The 22,437-nt window shown below is 29.2% G+C and overlaps 4 protein-coding genes across 6 annotated transcripts in view; 2 read left to right on the forward strand and 2 right to left on the reverse strand.

Moving 5' to 3' along the window:
• Positions 1-248: 248 nt before the first annotated feature.
• Positions 249-2,091, reverse strand: LOC109601632 (golgin-84). 2 transcript variants are annotated; one of them, XM_020017885.2, is made up of 6 exons: positions 1,908-2,091; positions 1,668-1,858; positions 1,527-1,608; positions 642-1,480; positions 430-590; positions 249-376 (listed from the first exon to the last, which is right to left on the reverse strand). In XM_020017885.2, exons 1-6 carry the CDS (start codon positions 2,018-2,020, stop codon positions 317-319), a joined length of 1,446 nt encoding a protein of 481 aa, XP_019873444.1. In that variant the 5' UTR covers positions 2,021-2,091; the 3' UTR covers positions 249-316. The 2 variants fall into 2 exon arrangements, with proteins under 2 accessions (XP_019873444.1, XP_049820330.1); XM_049964373.1 differs by lacking the exon at positions 249-376 and having other exon boundaries at positions 433-586.
• Positions 2,092-2,554: 463 nt separating this feature from the next.
• LOC109601631 (G patch domain-containing protein 11) lies at positions 2,555-4,814 on the forward strand. The gene is made up of 3 exons (XM_020017884.2): positions 2,555-2,706; positions 2,761-3,217; positions 4,208-4,814. The coding sequence occupies exons 1-3, from the start codon at positions 2,657-2,659 to the stop codon at positions 4,493-4,495; spliced, it is 795 nt and encodes a 264-aa protein (XP_019873443.1). The 5' UTR covers positions 2,555-2,656; the 3' UTR covers positions 4,496-4,814.
• Positions 4,815-5,418: 604 nt separating this feature from the next.
• LOC109601634 (translocon-associated protein subunit gamma) lies at positions 5,419-6,205 on the reverse strand. The gene has a single exon (XM_020017887.2). The coding sequence runs from the start codon at positions 6,091-6,093 to the stop codon at positions 5,545-5,547; it is 549 nt and encodes a 182-aa protein (XP_019873446.1). The 5' UTR covers positions 6,094-6,205; the 3' UTR covers positions 5,419-5,544.
• A 6,171-nt stretch (positions 6,206-12,376) lies between these two features.
• LOC109601635 (transcriptional coactivator YAP1-A) overlaps positions 12,377-22,437 on the forward strand; it is a 46,976-nt gene continuing 36,915 nt past the window's right edge. The window contains exon 1 of one of the 2 annotated variants that reach the window (XM_020017889.2): positions 12,377-13,065. In XM_020017889.2, the coding sequence (XP_019873448.1) occupies positions 12,602-13,065 (464 nt within the window). In that variant the 5' untranslated portion in view covers positions 12,377-12,601. The remainder of the gene's footprint in view (positions 13,066-22,437) is intronic. The other variant, XM_020017888.2, reaches the window with a different exon arrangement.

Raw genomic sequence — 22,437 nt, forward strand, 5'->3', positions numbered from 1 at the left:
ATATTAGTTTAGATAATAGGTAAATATATATATATGCATTTTTTAGTACCTTAGTGAAGAAGGAATCTATAAGTGTTAGTATGAAGAACCAGAGGAAAATAGCAATTACTGTTGATGCAGAAAATGACCATAAGTTAAGGTTTAATGTAGCTTTAATATTAAAAGAATTAACCTGTTTAAATTGTTTAAATAATTAATCCATTCTTTTTGACAAGCTATCAATTAATTCATTAAATAAAACAACACAATAAATAAACCAATTATAAATTATGTATTAATTTTAAACAACACTTTACACAAACAGTACTATAACTGGTTATCTATTACTGGGTGCGTATAAAAACAGTATTATTAGGACCCAAATATGCAGAAGTACCTAAAACAATTGGGTTTATCACAGACACATCATAATAAATTAACTAAACATACCATATAACAAAATATAACAACTCTAGCAACAGGGTAGCGCCTTAGAAATATTCCAGTTCTAATGCTTATGGCATCCACCACAGAATAAGCGTGTTTCACTCTCCTCGTCATTCCCTGATCAAACAGGGAGACCCTCATAAACTTTGGTATCTGATTTCTATCTGTAACAAAATGAGTCACATAAAAATTATTATTAATTAATTAATTTTCACCTTCGTTTGCATCTTGAACGTTGATGATCTTCACCTGGGATTTCTGTAGCTGGGCGATTTTCTGCAGATGTTCCTTCTGCAACATTTCCAGTTTTTCAGCCTGTAATCTCAGGGCATTTCTTTCAGTTGTGACAGTCTCTAAGTTGTTCTGTTTCATCATTAGTGTCTGCGTTAAACTTTGCACTTGACTCTCCAGGTCTTCATTAACATTGACCATTTTCTTCTGTTTTAATGCTAACTGCAACTTCGCAATTTCGTTTTCGTGTTCTTTCAACTGCATTTCAAGTTGGGTCAACTCTTGGTGTTTTGCTTGTATTTCCCTGGTTTTAATAATGCAATCTTCTTCAGCGGATTTTCTGAATTTTTTCTCATTCAATAGACTATCCTCTAAAGCTTGATTTGACTGCTGCAAACCATTTAAAATCACTTGGTGTTGCATTTGTAATGATTGTATATCACTTGTTAATCTCTGATTTTTCTCCAACAGTTCATTGTTTTTTTCCTGTTGAAATTTTAGTTCTTCCTTTAACTGGTCGTTGTAATTCGCGAATATATTCTCGTTTTCTTCAGGTGATGCATTTTCTTGTTTTAAAGCTATCAAGTTTTCCTTTTCTTGTAAAATTCTTTGGGCCCTCGCAATGTACTGTTCCTTTTCCTGTTGAGCAAAGGATAATTGTTCATTGGTTCTTTCAATTTGAGTTTGTAGATTGGAATTATCATTTCTTAAACCAGAGTAAAGGTGTTGCAGATTTAAAAGCTGCTTATTCAGATCCTGATTCTCAAGTTCAAGCTTTGCAATCTTTTGGTGTAAATTTTGCGCTTCCTCCGCTAAAAGGAAACTAGCACCTAAATAAATATGTCATCCTTAATAAGTAAATTAGTCACCTGTGATGTATTGATGAGTTGGAAGACACTGATTTATCACTACGTAGTAATTTATCACTTATTGCCTCTTCTGATGCTGTATCTGAAATGGGAGTCCCATTATATACATGTTTAATATTAGGGATGGTTAAGAGCTCTTACCTTTTTTCTTCTCTGATGTAACTGTGAAAGTTATGCCTGTATCCACCAAGTCTGTATCTTTAGGAACATCACTTACTGGGGACTGTCTTTTTACTGGTGTTCTGTTATATGTATTTAAGCTGGTGTGACTGGAACTGGCTCTAATTTCATCCTCCTTAAATAAGTCACTGCTCGAACTAGATGTCAACAAGCTAAAAGCGAACAATTAACGATTACAACTTTAAGGGACGTAACCTTTACTTTAGTTTTTCCGTTGATTTAGATGTAGACTTGTTTAGGACGGTGGCAGCATTCTGATCGACTTTGTTTAGCAGGTCCTCGGCTTTTCCGGCCAAATTTTGCAGCCAGGCCATTTTATTTGCATTTAACAATAAAATATTCACTTTTAACTGGGTTTGTTGGTTATGTTTGCTTACGTTTGACGTTCGACGTCACTGACACAGGACATAATAAACATTGAAACGAGAGAAAGCGAAGATCGGCGAATTTAATTAGAAAGAGGAGGATAGAGCAACAACAATTCGTTCGAAAAGCTTTAAGTCCAAACAACCTCATGTTTATCACGCCACATTTAACTTTATTAAATTGTATTAATTGATTGTAATTAGCTGTTAATTTGATTTTAAAGCATTAACTGCCCTTTGTAAAGTATTAACAAACACAAATATTGCAATAAATTGGTTTGTTTATGTAAAAATTAAAAACAGTTTTCTGCTTACAATAATGTAATGGAAATATACTGAACAATTATGTTGTTGTCAGTGTTAAATAATACCTAAATACACATTGACCCAGCTTAAAGTAGTATAATATTAGTGATATATTGTTAAAACGCATATTGTATAACACATGGACTTCCCCCGTAGCTTTTATGGATAGTTGTACCGGTGCACTTGATTTGGGATGTCGGAGGTGTTTGACAGTTCTTTAATCAACAAAAATTTAGGCTTGTACATTTTATTTTTAAACCGTTTAAAAAATTGTGGAACATGTCGGATTCGGAGGACGATTATATGTCCTTCAAGGTTTTAGTTGATTGGTAAGTACATTGAGATTGTTCAGTTGCATTTTATGTACGTTTACGATTTTGTAGCCAGGACGATGTACGACCGAGCTTGCTGTTCAACCGGGAGAAACGCAAACACGAACTGTTTAAAAAGAAACAAGAAGCGATAAACAAAAGGCAAAAGACGTTTCACGAACTGGAAAGGGAGAACAGAGACAGGGGCCTGAACACAGCATTGAGCACTGAAAACAAAGGCTTCAGGATGCTGGAAAAGATGGGCTTCAGGGCTGGCGAAGGTCTTGGCAAATCCAAAAGTGGCTTAAAGGAACCCATCGACATTGTCTTAAGGCAAGGCACCTCAGGAATTGGACGTGAATCCCACCTAAAGGAAGTACACAACAAGAAAGTACAAAACAAAATTAACCGCTTAAAACACCACGAAAGTCAGTTCAGGCTGCACACCAAGGAGAGGACTGCTCTAAACTTACTCAGGAAAGATTTCTACAAAGCCCAAAGGATATGTGAAGAACTGGATTTTCGCAGTGTATGTTGATTATATAACTTTATTTCTAAATTTTAGTTTTTAGAAAAATGGTATGATATGATTTATTTATATTTACACTATTTTTTAATATTTTTCTGTAATGTAAAAATGCAGGCAGTCAGGTAATTACGTTTTCGCTTTTTTTAAATTTTTTTCTAGACCTTGAAACGTATTCTATCGACCAAGTTGAATAATTATTCTTCAAAAATTCCTTTAGTTAACCTTTAAAATTTTTTTAATAATAGTATAAATGAAAAATAGAAACACTTTAAATTATTTGTTTTTATTTATTATGATAGGTTTCCAAAAAAAAAAGATTTTGAAAATTTTATTAAATTTAGTAAATAGTCTTAACAAAAGTAGTGATTTATCAGTAATTTATAAAAATTCCTTTAAAAAATATCCTTTTAAAATAAAACTAAATAATAATAGAAATGCAAAATAGAAACACATTAAATTATTTGCTTTTATTTTTTATGCCAGGTACTTGAAGATTATTTTGATAAGTTTATTAAATTTAATTCAATAAACATACAGTTATGGTCAAAAATCTTAATAAAAGTGGTGATTTATCAATAATTTATGAAAATTCCGTTAATAAATTCTTTTAAAATGAAACGAAAAATATTTTAATAATAATGTCAGTGAAAAATAGAAACACTTTAAATTATTTGTTTTTATTTTTTATAATAGGTACTCAAAAAAGGAAGATTTTGAAAAAAATTAGTCCAATAAATATGCAGTTGTGCTCAAAAGTCTAAATAAAAGTGGTGATTTATTAGAAATTTTATACACTAGAAGTTACAAATTCTTTAAAATTGGACTACATTGAATTTTAGCCAATTAATTGTTTATATACAAAAAGAAAAACTACTTTAAACATTTTTATTGCGTAATTATAGGTAAGTGTATGTATAAATATAAAATGTTGAGAGATTTAATAAGCCACTATTCTACAATTAATCTTTAATAATTCAATTTGCCCAACAGAAAGTGTCTGATCCGGTGGAGGAATATTTTTGGACAAAAGACACGATGAAGAAAAGGCGGAAGCTGGAGAAGAAGGAAGTAGACAGCGGGACGGAAAGCAGTGACGATGAGTTTGATGAGGAGTTCGAGCAATACATAACCGAAGATAATCTTTTAACTTTGATAGATTACATTAGGGCTAAACATTTGTACTGTTTATACTGTGTAATTACAGGTACAGATGAGGAAGATCTAAAAGAAAATTGTCCCGGTCCTTATCGAAGGGATCACGATGATGAATTAGATTAGTTCTGTTAAGTCTGGAATATGTTATATTATATTTTTCGAGCCGTGATGGGTAAATATATGTAGATGACATGGACAGTATTTTTATTATTGTCGGGTAGCCATAACACTATGTCAGTCGCATGTATGTTTGCTTAGGGTGGCTCAATTATTATTTAGTTCAGTTTTAGTGTTGGTCATGAATGTGGTCATGTGTGTACTGCAGATTGTTTGTGTTTGGTGCTCACACAATGACAAATTAATTTGTTGATTAGTGTGTGGACCTTAGGTATTGTTACAAAATATTTATTTTGTGAAGTTTTGCAATAAAAGATTAATTTTATAGTATCTTGTCTTAATTTACTTACCTCCACCTCAACCCCAAACAATTTAAATAAAACACAAACAAGTTTATTTATCAAAATAAATCAGAACTTTGTTATTTATTCTATAACAAATAAATTATTGTGAGCCAGTTGAAGTTAATGGCATAGTTGACAGTCGGGGAGAAGGTTCTGACAATTGAGAAGCTGATGAAGATGTCGATAGCCAAAAACAGAAGATGGAGAAGGTTGTGGCTTCAAAGTCCGCCACTTCATTCTTCTTCCACAGGGTCCTTTCATCCTTTTCAATTTTGATAATCCTCTTGTAGCCAACTTCTTCAACTGATCCTTGATGACGGCCTCCTATCTTTTCATAGCGATTTTGTGTTGGAGTGAGAACTTCGTTCTCTTAGTTGTTCTTGTTTGTTTTAACTAATTAAACTACACCTATTAACAAGTATACATACTTTCTGTAGTAATTAATTTATTTAGTGTGTGGACTTTAGGTATTGTTACACAATATATATTTTGTGAAGTTTTGCAAAAAAGAATAATTTTAAAGTATCTTGCCTCATTTTACTTATCTTCAGCTCAACCCAAAACAATTTAAATAAAACACAAACATGTAGAAAACAGGTTTATTTAACAAAATAAATTACAACTTCTCGTTTTTATGAAATGGTGTATAAAAAACTTATACTCGAAGATGGTATATATAAAATGTTACTTATTCTATAACAAATAAATAAATTATTGCGAACCAGTCGAAGTCAATGCCAGGATTCCAGCTGTGGAACCAATGGACAATGCATAGTTGACAGTTGGGGAGAAGGTTCTGAGGATTGAGAAGCTGGTGAAGATGACGATAGCCAAAAACAAGGCGTTGTTGTAAAAGATGGAGAAGGTGGTGGCTTCGAAGTCTGCTACTTCGTTCTTCTTCCACAGGATCCTTTCGTCCTTTTCTTTTTTGCTCATCCTCTTGTCATCAGCCAGCTTCTTCGACAGATCCTTGGTGACGGCCTCCTCTCGTTTCACGGCGATTTTGTGTTTGAGTGTGAACTTGGTGTTACGGTAGGCCAAAGACAACAAGTAGGTGGAAATCGCAGTAACAACGATGAACAACAATAGGGAGGAGTAGATATCAATCATATGGATCCTCCAGTATAACCATATTGGCACAGCGGATACAATAAATGCGTTACCGTAAAATAAGGCAGAGGATTTTGTGGTCACGTTCCTGCTAAAGTCCTGCAACAGGAGCTCTTCTTCTTTTGTGAAACCTTTGGTTTGATTCTTCATTGTTCTTATTTGTTTCAACTAACTGGACTGCACGGACCAACTTCGACAACTGTCAGCACGCAACGTAACCGCAAGCTCGACAACTATTGACAAGTACACTTTCTATAGCCACGCGATGTTTTGTATCTTCCACGTATGAAGTTTGGGGTGTTGCCAGATCTGATGAGCGCCGCCACAACTTGATGACGTCGACGATTTTGAACATTAAATTCTCATTTAATTTTACAAATTGAGCAGAAATTTGCACAGATTGCCATAAAAAATACATTAAGTTAATGTAATAATACGTATTAAAATGTTTACTAGAAATTCTAAATTATTTTAACAAGAATTTTATAATTGAAAATTAATTAAAAGTTATATAAGTCTAATTATGCAATTATAATTTACTGTATAGTTTTATTTATTATGTAACAATAATTTTAATACTGTTTTAATTCATATTTCATACAATTTTATGAAATTTATCAAAACGTCAAAACAAAAATTAGCATATTAAATAAACGAGTATTAAATTAATAACACAACTTTTAATAACAAGTTATTACAAGGTGTTAATATATTAAAAATCTATAAATTGGATTCATTTTCAGCATTTAATATATTCACAAATCAGGCGACGTAAGCAACATTTGACAACAGTGCAAAATTGAACGCGTTTTTGTTTATCGATATTACAGATTCCGCGAAACCGAAACAGTATAAGCGTTCGCTGGCGGCGCCTGGTGGCCGTGATCGCAAACGACGGGTTTGAATTAATATGGGCTGTTCCTGGAACAATGTGTTACTGCGCCTGCGTCAAGGTCGTCTTGGCCACGCAGCACGATAATAATAATAATATCTTTCAAAATGAACGTTTTCGCTTAGTTATGTCACCTTACAAGAGGAGCGTGTTATCTTGTGCGTTCTAGAAATAATTTCTTCGATTCTAGAACTGCCTCTTAACGCCTTAATAAGGAACTCGATGGATTTTAAACGTTGTTATAAATAGTTGTGTTGCATTTCTAAGAAACCGAATCGAATTTCTTTGGCTGTTCAATTAAAATTATCGTTCCAATTCAATATATTTTTTATGACTACTAATAAAACAATATTTATATTTGATGGAACCAATATCTTATCAAACTCCTTTTTATTTCTATAATTTAAAGCATTGCACTTACATAAACTACAAAATAATTCAACAGAATAATCTAGAAATGTTGTATATATGTACTTGTCTCATTAGTATATACTAAATCCATAATAGATTTACATATATTTATTATGAGAAAGGTGAAATCATCAATGATTCAACTAATTATTTCAGGTCAGGAAAATTTTGTGTGTGTATAAATTGTTAAAAAGACAAAATCTAAATGTCAATAGCAATTTAATTAATTTTAATAAATAAAATTTAACATAGATACATACATTTTGTGTGTGATGTTTTTCTCATTAGTCTATTTATTATCCGATAAGATAATTCAAAATATTATTTATTAATTAATATATATTTATAGTATTTCAAAATAATTTAAAAATATGTCTATTTTAGGAATTGATTTTATTTTTGTATCTACAATAATAATTCATATAAATTTAAAATTTGTGTTTATATTTTTTTTTTCTTACACTGTGGTACGTAAAAAGGAAGATTTTGAAAAATTCATTAAATTTAGTCAAAAATCTAAATAAAAGATTTTGAACACATCAATCTGAACAAAAGTGGAAATTTATCAGATACATCATTAATATTGCACTACATTGAATGTTTTTTCAAATTAATTGTTTATACACGAAAAGAAAAAATATGGATATATTTTAAAATTAAATTCGTAATTATCAAAATATCAATAGCGATTTAATTAATTTTAATAAATTAAATTTAACGTTGGACCACATAATTCATAACGTTAACAGCAGTTCAAAATAATTTATTAATAACCTGTATCATTTTGAAAGTTTTCAATTGTACTTAGATCCGGACTTTGTGCTGGCCAATCGAGAACTTCAACATGATTATCTTTTAACCAATTTTGGACACTTATTTCGAATCATTATTACATCACTCATGATATGTTTATTTTACCAATAATTTTCTGTAATGGCCTTATACCATGCAAAGAAAAGGAACCCCAAAGTTTTTTTTATTCAGTCAACGTCTGATTGTTCTAGTAGACACACTGATATTATATGACTCAATTAATTAATTTTTAATTGCCTGGAAGACAAGAAAGGATTTCATTTATTGATTCTTCCAAATTGTTTGTCTATAAATGAAGTTGTTTTTTTGCTAGGACGTTTTCTTATTGAATTTTCGAATGAGTGTGTTGTTAATATTTTTAATAACACTGTAGTTGTTTTTTTTGTTAGGACGTTTTCTTATTGAATTTTCGAATAAGTATGTTGTTTAATATTTTTAATAACACTGTAGACATTAATTTTTCATGTTATTTATTATTTCCCTCTTGTCATTAGTCTACCATATTTGTTATGAATATATATTCTGTCATAATAATTACAATAAAATTCAATAGAAAGCTCTAAGATTTCTTTATGTGTGTATTTTTCCCATCGGTCAATTATTATCGAAAACAAAACTATCAATATTAATCCAATTCATTTTTAAACACTACACTAAAAATCAACAATATTATCTAAAAATAAATATCAGCTTCCTTGGTCTAGGGAAGGCAAAATGAAAATAATATTCTCTTATTCATATTATAATAAAAATCAATTGAAAAGTTTAAAAATCTTTCTTTTATGACACTAAAAATCAAAGTTTAGAATTTTGTGCTCATGTAAAACTCTGTGAAATGGATCACTTTGTCGTAATTTCGAAATATTTACTTATATTACCTTTTCTGGTTTTTACTATTTTGCTACAATTTTCACACGTCCAGCACCCTGAAGCGCTAACAACTTTGAAGTCTGTGGTGTCACGTCGCCACTTACCAAGTATTTTTCTTCAGTAATAAAATTTGTGCCAGGCGAAATGGTTACACGAGGCGCTCGCAAAAAGCCATAAAGACCAACTCGTTTTCTACCTGAGTGTGTGATAATATTGATTTGCTCAACTGCTCTATTATGTATAATATTCATAGACTTAACCGGACCAATTTTTCACGAAGGGCCATTTCCATAAATTTAAGAGACTGACTGTGAGGGAATAAAATGATAATATTGTAAGAACCACGATGCCCAATAAAACCAATAACAACCATAAATTAAACATGAAGAACAATTTCTTCATGGCGAGTTTGAAGATAATTTGGCAGAAAATTGTGGTGTTCAACTTAGTACCTTGATCATCTTCTCAAATATTTTTTTGAAGTACTGACGAAGCGGTACTTCAAAAAAAAGTGTAAATAAATAGTAAAAATTTGACGTGAATGGAGAAGATGTTAAGGATGAACAAAAAATATTCCAATAACCTTGTTGTCAACCTGTTTATTAACGGATTTGATCATTGCCCGATTGAATCACGGCGCTGCACCGTTTCGAACGACACAATAATAGTAGAACCAACAAAATGCAAATCCTCATTATTAAATTTCTCGAAGTATAGACAACGGCGTGTCGATATGCATACATGTGATAAAATTAAGTCCGTGCCAGGCCGAGAGAGACAACAGGTGAATAGATAGCAGTCGACATCAACAAGTAGAAACCCCAGAGACCGAGACGGAGTACCATGAGAACCGCCTGCCGAAATACAGAGAGAGAGACAGATGGCATAATCTTATTGGTATTGCGGGCATAAATGGTAGAGAGAATATGGAATGATGGAGGATATACGTTCGGTGCGACTCTGGCCAAGTCGAAAGGTAGACGCGGTACGACGGATGGGTAAGGTATGTGTGTGTGTTTTAGTAGACGTTCATAGACAACCTAGTAGTCACTCATAAAACTTGGAGATCATATAATGCTATGTTGCCAGGCATGTAATAATGTAGCGGTTCAGGAGTTTTATGTTGTGTTGGCGTGTCAATTTTAATTTTTTTGGCCACTTGATTAATTGAATTAACGAATTAAGAAGTTTTACATGTTCTTTAATTGTCTACAGAGCTACTAAGGACGTTTCAGTTGTTTAAATTGTATACAAAAATGATGAAAAAGTCTCATACATATTTTAATTGAATACACAACTATTTGGAAAGTTCTAAACTGTCGAAATTGTAAACTAAATTGCACATTAAGTTACACAATTCTTTTTATTATATACAATACTGTTTACGAAGTTCTCAACTGGTAAAATTATACGTAAAATAGTTTAAACAGTTTCATATTTGCCTTACTACATTCAGAACTGTATGTTAGGTCCAAAACTACAAAATAATGGACAGTACTCTCTCATTTCTAAGAGTTTCTTTGAGACAATAAAAATGTTTCACTTGCATACAGAACTATTTAAGAAGTTATAAATTGTATACAAACAGTTTTAGTTGAATACAGAACATCAGGGATGAAGAAAAATGTATTGGATAGTATTCTCTCATTTCTAAAACTTATTTGACCATCTCTGAGACAATAAAACTAAGTTGTATACAAATAGTTTTACTTGAATCCAGAACGTAAGGGATGAACAAAAATATATTGGACAGTACTTTCTCATTTCTAAGAGATATTTGACCATCTTTGATACGATAAAACTGATTTAAATGTATACACAACATAAGAGTAATCTCTCATTTCGAAGTCATATTTGACTCTCTTTGAAACAATAAAACGGTTTTAATTGTACACAAAACTATTTAGGAAGTTTCAATTGAATACAGAATGAAGAACAAAATATTGGACAGTACTCTCTCATTTCGAAGAGTTACTTGACAGTCTTTAATGTATACAGAATTGTTTAGGAAGTTCTAAATTGAATGCAAATAATTAAATTTAGAGTATATAAGGTGAAAAACAAAATATTAGACAGTACTCTTTCATTTCGAAGAGTTATTTGACCATTTTGGAGAAAATATCACTGTTTTAATTGTACACACAACCGTTTAGAAAGTTCTAAATAGTATACAAATAGTTTTAATTGAGTACAGAACGTAAGGGATGAAGAAAAATATATTGGACAGTACTATCTCATTTCTAAGAGATATTTAACCATCTCTGAGGTAATAAAACTGTTTTAATTGCATACAGAATTGTTAAGGAAGTTCTAAATTGAATGCAAATAATTAAATTTAGAGTATATAAGATGAAAAACAAAATATTAGACAGTACTCTTTCATTTCGAAGAGTTATTTGACCATTTTGGAGACAATATTACTGTTTTAATTGTACACACAACTGTTTAGAAAGTTCTAAATTGTATATAAATAGCTTTAATTGAGTACAGAACGTAAGGGATGAAGAAAAATATATTGGACAGTACTATTTTATTTCTAAGAGATATTTAATCATCTCTGAGGCAATAAAACTGTTTTAATTGTTTACAGAATTGTTTTGGAAGTTCTAAAATGAAAGCAAATAATTTCAATTGAACATACAGGTTGAAGAGCAAAGTATTGGACAGTACTCTCTCATTTCGAAGAGTAATTTGATCATCTTTGAGACATTAAAATTGTTTTAATTGTATGCAGAACCATTTAGGAAGTTCTAAATTGTATATAAATAGTTTAATGAATTGGATACAGAATGTAAGGGATGAAGAAAAATGTATTGGACCGTACTCCCTCATTTGTAAGAGATATTTGAAGACAATGATACTGTTTTAATAATATACAGAATTGTTTAGGAAGTATTCAGAAAGTTTTAATTTTATACAGAACATATAGGGTGAAGAAAAAATGTTGGACAGTACTCTCTCATTTCTCAAACTTACTTGAGCATCTTGGAGCAATTTGTTGCATTTGAAAACAAATTATATAGAAAGAAGGAAAGAATATATTGTGAAGTACTTTTTCGTTTTCGAGACAATGAAACGTTAACCAACCTTTGAGCTAGTTATCTTAAAATAAAAAACGTGAGAGAAAAAATGTATCATATATCTGTTTTGACCAGTTCACGAAAAAAAAAAAAAAAAAAAAAAAATCTGACAGTTTGGTTCTGGTTTATATAGAGGTGATAGAGGTGATTGGGGGGACCGTACCATTAGGGAAGGAAACGAAGAGAGCGACAAGTGGCGAAAAACAGGTAGACGGCCGCGGCGTACGAGTGCAGGAACTGGTAGTGGTGGTGGTGGTGGTGGCAATCTAGCTAGTACCGACCGTGCCGGTACGAGTGCGGGGAATTGGGCCAGGCCAACCGGCAACAGGGCGCCAGCACGAGTGAATAGCATCGGGCATGGGGCATTGGGCATCGGGCATCGGGCATCGGGAGACGGTGGGAAGTGGCGGAGACGGAGCGAGAGAGAGAGAGACGGCGATCGTGCGGAGAGCGTAGTCGTAGCGAGCGTAGTTGTGTATAGGTCGTCGGAGCGCGAGGTGAGTGCCTGTTGCGGACACCGTGGAAAATTCATTAGTGACACTGTGTCGGTGGTTGTGCTAGTCAGTTCCGGTCCCCTTGGTGCCCTCCGAAGATGGCATTGAACCAGGACGAGGACAAGCCAGTGCTGCGCGTGGACCAGGACTCCGAAACGGACCTACAGGCACTGTTCGACAGCGTACTGAAACCGAACTCGAAACGTCCGCTCCAGGTCCCATGGAGTATGCGGAACATGCCCGATTCGTTCTTCAATCCACCATCCACCGGTTCCAAGTCCATCAATCACTCGCGCGAGAACTCGGTGGACTCGGCCTTTGGTAGCGGCGCTGCCAATTCCGCGTCCGTCAACTCGGTACCCCTGCAGACCGCACACCACCGTGCCCACAGTTCCCCAGCCTCCCTTCAACAGACTTACGCTGTCGGACAACAACAGACCCCAACACACCACCACATCAAGCAGCGGTCCTACGACGTAGCCACCAAGACCGAGGACGATACCCCTCTGCCGCACGGATGGGAGCAAGCCAGGACTCCCGAAGGACAGGTGTATTACTTAAAGTGAGTACCTGTTCCACTCTTCCTTCCATAACGTCTCGCGTCTTCTCTCCTCTCATCTCATCTGCTCTCTGCTCCGATCTGCTCTGCTCTGCATTCGGCCAGGCCCGTACTAGCCACACTCGCTCTATCCATTCCAACCACGGCTATCGTACTCCAATGCGTACCGAATTCTATTACATAAAATCCACGTTTACAATCTGACGTGGGCTTAACCTCCTCCATGCCATTCCAACAGAAACAAACAGATCGGGTTCACCGCCAAATAATAACGCGAACAATACGGCGAAGAAGTATTGATAGTCGGCCTTGGTCTTTTCTCATAAACAATGTGGTTACCATGGAAACAAATACAAACTACTGCAAACCGACAATTTCTTGATGCATGCACAATTTAATATGCATTAATCGTTTCAAAAACAACGCACGCCGCCACTTCGTAGCACCATTCAGCCGCGGTGTTAGGTGGTACCATCGAAATTCATCTCTGTTGTTTTTTTCTCTCTCGCAACACCATTTTAAATAAATAATTCGTAACGGTGCCAGCGACGGTGCTAACTAGTACCGGATCAAATGTGTGGTACCAGTCCCGCGATGAATACGCCATTCACGGGCGCGACACAACAAAAGGTTTTTCGGCTCCCTTTCGGCTCCTCAATGGAAACCAGCCCCACGAAAGGACAGGTGTAGGGACCTGCTAAATAAAGCGAGGCACAGGTTCTACAGTACTTCCATATCGTCTGACGAACTCGCCAGGGCCGTATCAATTCAAATTTGTGCCGTTTTCAGTGACTGTAGCATTTTAATTTGGCACAGCAGTTGATCGATTTTGGACACAACGAATAAAGGAAGTGTAATACAAGTAGTTTTTTTTTTAATTAATTGCACACATAGACCGTATTGTTCTAATTATTAATGATGAACAATGAAAGCTTGATTATTTTGCCAATGTAAACAATAAAAAATGTACAGTTCATTTGCGTAAATACGTAATAGTAAACAATCAGTTTTTGTCAGCATTAAAATGGCAAAATCAGAGTTTGCATATCTTACGGTGTTGGTGTTATCAAATGTGGGTTTTAATAGGGCGTAGAAATTACTTAAATGGTAATTTATACAATGCCTGTATAAAATCTAGTTTGTTTTGTAATGTTTAATATTTAAATTTTGCCACAGTAATTTATGATGAAAGTTTTTAAATGTATAATATTAAAATATATAAATTTTAATATTAAATTGATTATTTATCATGTAACAACTGGCTGACTTTAAAGTTGGCAAATAGGTAGTACTCCCATATCTAAGAGATATTTGACCATCTCTGACACAATTAAACTCTTTTAATTGTCTATAGAATTGTTTATTAGGTTCTAAATTAAATGCAAATAGTTTCAATTCAATACAAAATATTGGACAGTACTCTTTCATTTCAAAGAGTCATCTGACCATCTTTGAGATAATAAAACTGTTTTAATTATATATAGAACTGTTTAGGAAGTTCTAAATTGTATGCAAATATTTTTTTTATTTGAATACAGAAAGTAAGAGATAAAGAAAAATATGTAGGACAGTACTCTCTCACTTCTAAGAGATATTTGGCCATCTCTGAAGCAATAAAACTATTTTAATTGTACACAGAACTGTTTAGGAAGTTCTAAATTGAATGCAAGTAGTTTCAATTGAATACAGAACATATAGGATGAAGAACAAAATGTTGGACAGTACTCTCTCATTTAGAGAAATTATTTGACCATCTTTAAGACCATAAAACTATTTTAATTGTATACGGAACTGTTTAGGAAGTTATAAATTGTATATAAATAATTTTAATTGAATACAGAACGTAAGGGATAAAGAAAAATATATTGGTCAGTACTTTTTGACTTCCAAGAGATATTTGACCATCTCTGAGGCAATAAAACTGTTTTAATTGTACCCAGAACTGTTTAGGAAGTTGTAAATTGAATGCAAATAGTTTCAATTGAATACAGAATATACAGGATGAAGAACAAAATATTGGAAGACTTATTTGAGATAATAGAACTGTTTTAATTGTATATAGAACTACCACAGTAATTTATGTTGAAAGTTTTTAAATGTATAACATTGAAGTACATAAATTTTAATATGAAATTGACTATTTATCATATAATAACTAGTTGACGCCAATGTTGGCAAATAAGTAAATAGAAATAGACACTTATGGATTTATGATAACAAATAATTTGTAAATATTTTGTAAACCAAATAAGGTATGATACCTAAATTGGTACCCGATAGTCAGATAACAACTTTTATTCTAGTCATAATAAATTAGACGTCCAAAAATGTTGTCATCAATTTCGGTGGACAGTAACAAGGTTGTATTTATTTTCATTATAAAAATCGGTGTAAACATACGTTTGATATGTCATAAACTATCTTTCTCCTTCGGTAAATATTTATTCAACGATAATAACATAAAAAAAATAACAAATTACCATTATTTTGACACCAGCTCGCATTCAACAAGTGTGCGTTATCCATCGCACATTTCACAATTGCCCATTCGTTTTTGAACGTCGTTCGCTCCCATATTAATAATTCTCTATTCCATAAACAAAAATAATACGTGTGTTGCAGCGTTTTAAAAATACCCCGCCGATAAAATTAGAAAACGTTATAAACCGACGGCCAAAAAACCGTTTCGAATGATTTTGCGGCTTCCTCGTTGTGCGACGAAAAAATCGAAAACGGATGGATTTACGTGCCCCCGACCGTTCGAGGTGCCGGGTACCTGGACACCGAATTTACCTGGGCGGCCGCCGCCGTCGTCGCGTACTCCACGGTCCGTCCTCTCCGCCGGGCGGCTCGGGCTGTTCTCTTGTCGCGCACACGAACTTTCTACGTGTGTGTGTACGTGCGGACGTGTACGCGTTTGATTTTTGATTCGGCATCGAAACGGAAAAAATAAAAACGGGAATTGTTGCTACGGGTACGCCGTTGCATATGTGTTTGTTATTTAATAGTTTCGACAAACTGGATTTCTAATTGATCGACGTAATCGAATTGTGATTTAAGTCATGTTGGCTTGTCGGTTTTAAATATTTCTTCGGTTTATTATTACTTTATATAACATTAATTCAGTAACATAAGGAGTATATTCAATAATATATTTTTTGTTAAAAATTAATTATTAAATAGTTTAAAATTTGTAACAATATTATTTTGATATTATATAATTTATAGTTTTAAACAGCCTTAAATTAAATATTTTTTAATAAATAGATCAAGTATTGATTGATATTTCAGTTAAAAATGAAATAAATAATATTTTATCAATTTTTAAAATAAATAAATTTGGAAAATTCTTACTAAACTTAAAAAATTATTTTTTAGAATATAAAAAAATATTAAAAATTGTTATTAAATAATTTTTAATAAAATGTTTTTACTAAAGCCTAATTGTTAAATAATTTAATATAAAATTAATAATAAATATTTATTTTATATTTTTAATGTTGTATTCAATAATCATCTTATCTTAATTATCAATTTTAATGAATTATGTTACTTAATCTCTTAATTAATTTAAATTAAATAAATATGTTATTTTACTAATTTTTAAAATAAATAAATTTAGAAAATTAATACTACACTATAATGAAATTTTCTTTGATAATTATCTTAAAAAAATAAATCAAAAAACGATTTAGTAAAATAAATGTATAATTATCATAGAATAAGAAAAAATGTAATATTTCCTTTACAATTGAAATAAGAGAAATTTCACTATTTTTATCATAAAATTAACAGTTTAGTTACTGACAATTACGTTTTTTAAATATTATCTTAGAGAGATTTAATTTGACCAAAATCAGATTGTTAAATTAAATAATTCTAACATATTTTCATGAATTTTATTCTAAGCATATTAAATAAAATGTAAAAAATTGTTATTAATTTATTAAATAAATTGTGTGTTGAAAATAAATTCAGAAAATCTTGATATAAAATACAATAAACAAAAAATTAACAAATATTTTCATAGCAACTAAAATAAAGAGAGATTTCAACATTTTTATCATAAAATTAACAATTTAATTACTCAGAACTGTTCTTATAAAGTTATATTTAAACAATCTTAAAGTAATTTAATGTGATTAAAATCAGATTGTTAAATGAAAAATATTATAATGTTAAATAAAATGTTTGCTAAAGTAATTAAAAAATTGTTATTAATTTATTAAATAAATTGTGTCTTAAAAATAAAATCAGAAAATCTTGGTGTAAAATAAAATAAATAAAATATTAACAAATATTTTCATAATAATTAAAATAAGATAAATTTCAACATTTTTATCATAAAGTTAATAATTTAATTACTTAGAATTGTTCTTATAAAGCTATATTTAAACATTGTCTTAAATAAATTTAATGTGACTAAAATCAAATTGTTAAAATAAATAATTCTAACATCTTTTCATAAATTTTAATCTACAGTATAATAAATAAATTAGAAAATATTGTTACAGAATAGAATTAGCAAAAATTTAACAACTACTTTTATTACAATTAAAATAAGAAAAATTTCAACATGTTTGTTATAAAATTAACAATTTAATTTCTTAGAATTGTTCTTATGAAGTTTTTTTTAAATATTATCTTAAGGTGATTTAATGTGACTAAAATTAGATTATTAAATTAAATAATTCTAACATATTTTCATGAATTTTATTCTATTGCATAATAAATAAAATCAAAAAATCTTGTTATAGAACTGAATTAGCAAAAATTTAAAAATATGTTCATTACAATTAAAATAAAAGAGAATTCAACATTTTTATCATAAAATTAAAAAGATACTTAAATTAAATAATTCGAACATATTTTTATGAATTTTAATCTACAGGATAAAAAATAAAATGATTACTATACCAATTAAAAAATTTGTGTTAATTTAATAAATGTGGATTACAAATAACGTCAGAAAATCTTGTTGTAGAACAAAATAAATAAAAAATTAACAGATATTTTCATTACGATTAATATAAGAGAAATGTCAACATTTTTATCATAAAATCAACAATTTAATTACTCAGAATTGTTCTTATAAATTTATATTTAAGCATTATCTTAAAATGATTTAATATGACTAAAATAGGAATGTTATAATAAATAATTTTTATGAATTTTATTCTAATGCATAATAATAATTAAAAAAATAGTTTAAATTAATATATAATATAAATTGCATATTAAAAATAAAGCCTGAAAATCTTGTTATAGAATAGATTTAGAATATTTTCAATATAATTAAAAGAAATTTTAACATTAGTGTTCAAAAATTATTAATAATAATCTACTGATTGAGTCAAGAATATTACGTTTTATATTTAACAGAGTTAATAGAAGTTCAATTGAAATAATAGGAACAAATTATTTAAATATTTTTATTATATGATTACTTCAAACTTGTTTTTCTGTATTTTATACTAAAATCTTTGTAGAATAAATATAATTTACCAGTTTTCAAGAAGTTATTAACTACTCAAGTAATTGTCGGTAAAACCCAATAAATAAACTGGAATATGCACAAAGGTATAAAAACATTGTTAAATCTTAAAAATTTTAGTGCTTATTAGAAGTATCATAAATAATATAATTTTTTATATTTTTATTACACAAAAAATAAACTAAACAACTTGTTAAATTTTTTTTAAATCTATTTTTTTATACTTTTTAAAACGAATATAATGTTTTATAAATTTATTACATGAAAAATAAACTGAACAACTTGTTAAATTTTGTCTAAATCAATTTTTGTATAATGTTTAAAACTGTATTAAAACTGGCCTTGTTTTAAAGAAAATTAAAGTGGCAAAAAACAGCTAAAATTTTATAAACCAGCCCAATTGAATTAACTCATCACACACATTTAGTCACATGATCTTAAAATAACTCCACAAAGGATAAGCAAAAATTGGATTATCTTAAACTATAAATTAACACAAAAACAAAAACAATATTTCTGGTTGTGTCAATTAAACCCAATAATAATAATAATAATAATAACAACGATAAGGAAAGTATGCAATAAATGTGAATGAAATTTAAAACCCATACATTCATTTCTTTTGTATATATTATTATTACCATTTTGAATGCGACAAATCTATTTTATTATGGTGAATATTTATAAACAAATGCGCGATTAAGCCGTTGACAATAGAACTAGTGACGGTATCTGGGTGCGTAGTCCTTATCAACAGTGCGATAAACATTTCGGTCTGGCTTATAGAAATGATTATCAGCGAAATGTCTTTGTTTACCTGGTTAGGAGCCACTCGACGGAATGGGCCGCCGCCGGATCCTGATCCTAATTTTAAAATGTTATCGAAAAATCCGCTGGATCCGCGTGCGTGTTTTGGAACGTTCCGCAGTCAATTAAAAACACGATTAAAATTATCTATCTGGGGTACAAAGTGCGCGAGAAATTGCGGATCAGCATCTTTCCAGGTGCAATAATCGGCTTGGCCGAGTCGTACCGGCCGCGGCGCGATGCCATTGCACACACGGTATTTGAGGGAGGAGAGGGCCTTTCGGTGATTCACACGGGCGTGATTGGAAGTTGTTCACGCGGTTTTTTGAAAATAAACAAAATTTATTTTCGGGCGCTGGGTTAAAAATACGGAAAATTTGAAATGTATCCATCTCGATTGTGCTACTATAATTTTAGATAGTTTTCTTAATTGCATAGAAACATTTTACCATTTATTAAAAAATACTCGATATTTTTTATTCTAAAAACTATTTGTAATTTTAAGCACAAATACTATGATTTATATTAAGTAACATTTGTACTTTTAATATGATTTTTTTTTTATTATTTTAGGGCTTAGCCTTAAATTAAATATTTTTTAATAAATAAATTTAATTAAAAATAAAATGAATTTATTATTTTATCTATTTTTAAAATTAGTTATTACCATTTGAAAAATTGCCACTATAACTTAATAAATATTAATTAAAACAATAAAACATTTTTAAAAAAATTATTTTATACTTTCAAAATTTTATTTAATAATTATCTTTAAAAAATTATAGAAAAATTTTATTAAATTAATAAAATAGTCCAATTTGGACAGTAATTGATAGAATTTAATAATTTGTATATGAACATTTAAATCTGTATTTATAGTAGGATTATATTTTTTATTAAAAAATAATTGTTAAATTAATAATTAATTAATTAAATAATATTTGTACATTTAAAATAAAATAAAATTATATTATAAATTACTTTAATATATTTCTATAAAAAAATTAACAAACCAATATACAATATAACAAATCTGATTAAAAAGTAAAAAATATATAAATAAAATAATAATTAGCAAGTTAATGTGTAGATTTTTATGTAAAAAATTTGACTAAAATAAGGAAGTTAACCTTAATTTAAATATTTTTTGAATAAATAGAATTAAAAATATTGATTAACATTTTAATTAAAAATTTAATGATTATATTATTTTACCCATTTTTAAAATTATTTATTACTATTTAGAAAATTGTTCTGCAACTTAATAAATTGAAATAATAAATAATTTTTAAGAACTTTATGATTTTAAAATTTTACTTAATATTTAAAATATTTTAAAAAAGTCATAAATTGAAAAACAAATTTAATAAATTAATAATTAATATCCATCTTAATAAATTGGAATAATCAATAACTTTGATTTATGATTTTAAAATTTCATTTAATATTTAAAATCTTTTTAAAAAAATCATAGATTGAAAAACAAATTTAATAAATTAATAAAATTATCCAAAGAATATATTTTTTATTAAATTATTCATTAAAATTTGAAACAGAAGTAATAAGATATGAAGTAATATTTGTACATTTATTATAAAATAAAATTACTTTATATTATAAATTACTTCAACATATTTCTATAAATAAAATTAATAAACCAAAACAATACAATTGTGATTAAAAAGGAAAAAATGCATAAATAAAATAGTAATTAGTTATCAAGTTATTGTGTAGATTTTTTTATTAAAAATTTGACTAACATAAAGAAGTTAATCTTAATTAAATATTTTATTATTCAATAGATTTAAAAATATTGATTAACATTTAGTTAAAATTAAATGTTTATATTACTTTACCCATTTTTAAAATTATTTATTGCTATTTGAAAAATTTTATATCTAAAATCCTAAATTAAAAACAATTTTAATGAATTAATATAATTATCCAAATTTGACAGTAATTGCTAAAATTTAATAAATTGTATGTGAATTTTTAACATTTTTATTAAAAATTAAATGATTATATTATTTTTTTTTTAATTTAGTTGTTACTATTTGGAAAATTTTTCTACAACATAATATATATTTATTGAAATAATCAATAATTTTTAAGTACTTTATACATTTAAAATTTTATTTAATATTTAAAATCATAAATTAAAAATAATTTTTATAAACTAATAAAATTGTCCAAATTGGACAGAAATTGCTAGAATTTAATAAATTGTATATTAACTTTTAAATGTTTATTTAGAAAAGTGCTAAATATTTATTGAAAAAATCAATAATTTTTAAAAACTAAAATTTTATTTAATAGTTATAAAGTATTATTAAAGAATCATAAATTGAAAAACAATTTTAATAAATTAATAAAATTATCCAAATTGGACAGTAATTTAATAAATTGTTTACCAACATTTAAATTTTTATTTAAAAAAATAATTACTAATATATTTTTTGTCACATTATTCATTAATATTTGAAACAGAAGTAATATTTGTACATTTAATATAAAATATATTATTGTATAAATAAAAGAATAATTAATTAGAAAATTAATTTTAGATTTTTATATTAAAAATTTGACTAAAGTAAGGAAGTCTTAAGTTAACATTTTTTTTAACAAACAGATTTAAAAATATTGATAAATTAAAAATAAATAAATTTTAAAATTAGATATTCCTGTTGGGAAAATTGTTACACCATAATAAATTATTTATTGGAATAATCGAAAATATAAACAATGGAAACATAATAATATTATCAGTTTTCAATATACCTTCAAAATATTCTTAAATAAAAAAAATGTGTTTAAAACATAAATAAATGTTAGACCATCAAAAATTGTTATTATAGTTTTATAAACATTTGCCGCCCCCCACCACCGATAAAACAAAATTAAACGTAATTTTCGTGCAATTTACAAATGCAGATTGTGATTCTCGACACGTTAAAATTGGATTCGAAATTCGCCGTCCTTGGAACGGCGTTCAGTCTCTGGATAATCCAGCAATAATTCAAACAGTGGAAATAAACGCATGCAAAAGCAATAAAACATATAAATAAGGACGTAGA

This window comes from Aethina tumida, chromosome 1 (assembly GCF_024364675.1).
Source record: "Aethina tumida isolate Nest 87 chromosome 1, icAetTumi1.1, whole genome shotgun sequence".
Classification (NCBI taxonomy): Eukaryota; Metazoa; Arthropoda; class Insecta; order Coleoptera; family Nitidulidae; genus Aethina; species Aethina tumida.

Excerpts from the sequence above, each read along its gene's own strand:
- LOC109601632 (XM_020017885.2), bottom strand. The coding sequence starts at position 2,020 with ATGGCCTGGCTGCAAAATTTGGCCGGAAAAGCCGAGGACCTGCTAAAC. Across the intron at positions 1,481-1,526 it reads AACTCATCAATACATCACAG|TTTCCTTTTAGCGGAGGAAG; the intron begins GTGACTAATTTA and ends TTTAGGTGCTAG. Across the intron at positions 377-429 it reads TTGTTATATTTTGTTATATG|GTACTTCTGCATATTTGGGT; the intron begins GTATGTTTAGTT and ends CAATTGTTTTAG.
- LOC109601631 (XM_020017884.2), top strand. The coding sequence starts at position 2,657 with ATGTCGGATTCGGAGGACGATTATATGTCCTTCAAGGTTTTAGTTGAT. Across the intron at positions 2,707-2,760 it reads TTCAAGGTTTTAGTTGATTG|CCAGGACGATGTACGACCGA; the intron begins GTAAGTACATTG and ends ACGATTTTGTAG. Across the intron at positions 3,218-4,207 it reads AAGAACTGGATTTTCGCAGT|AAAGTGTCTGATCCGGTGGA; the intron begins GTATGTTGATTA and ends TTTGCCCAACAG.
- LOC109601634 (XM_020017887.2), bottom strand. The coding sequence starts at position 6,093 with ATGAAGAATCAAACCAAAGGTTTCACAAAAGAAGAAGAGCTCCTGTTG.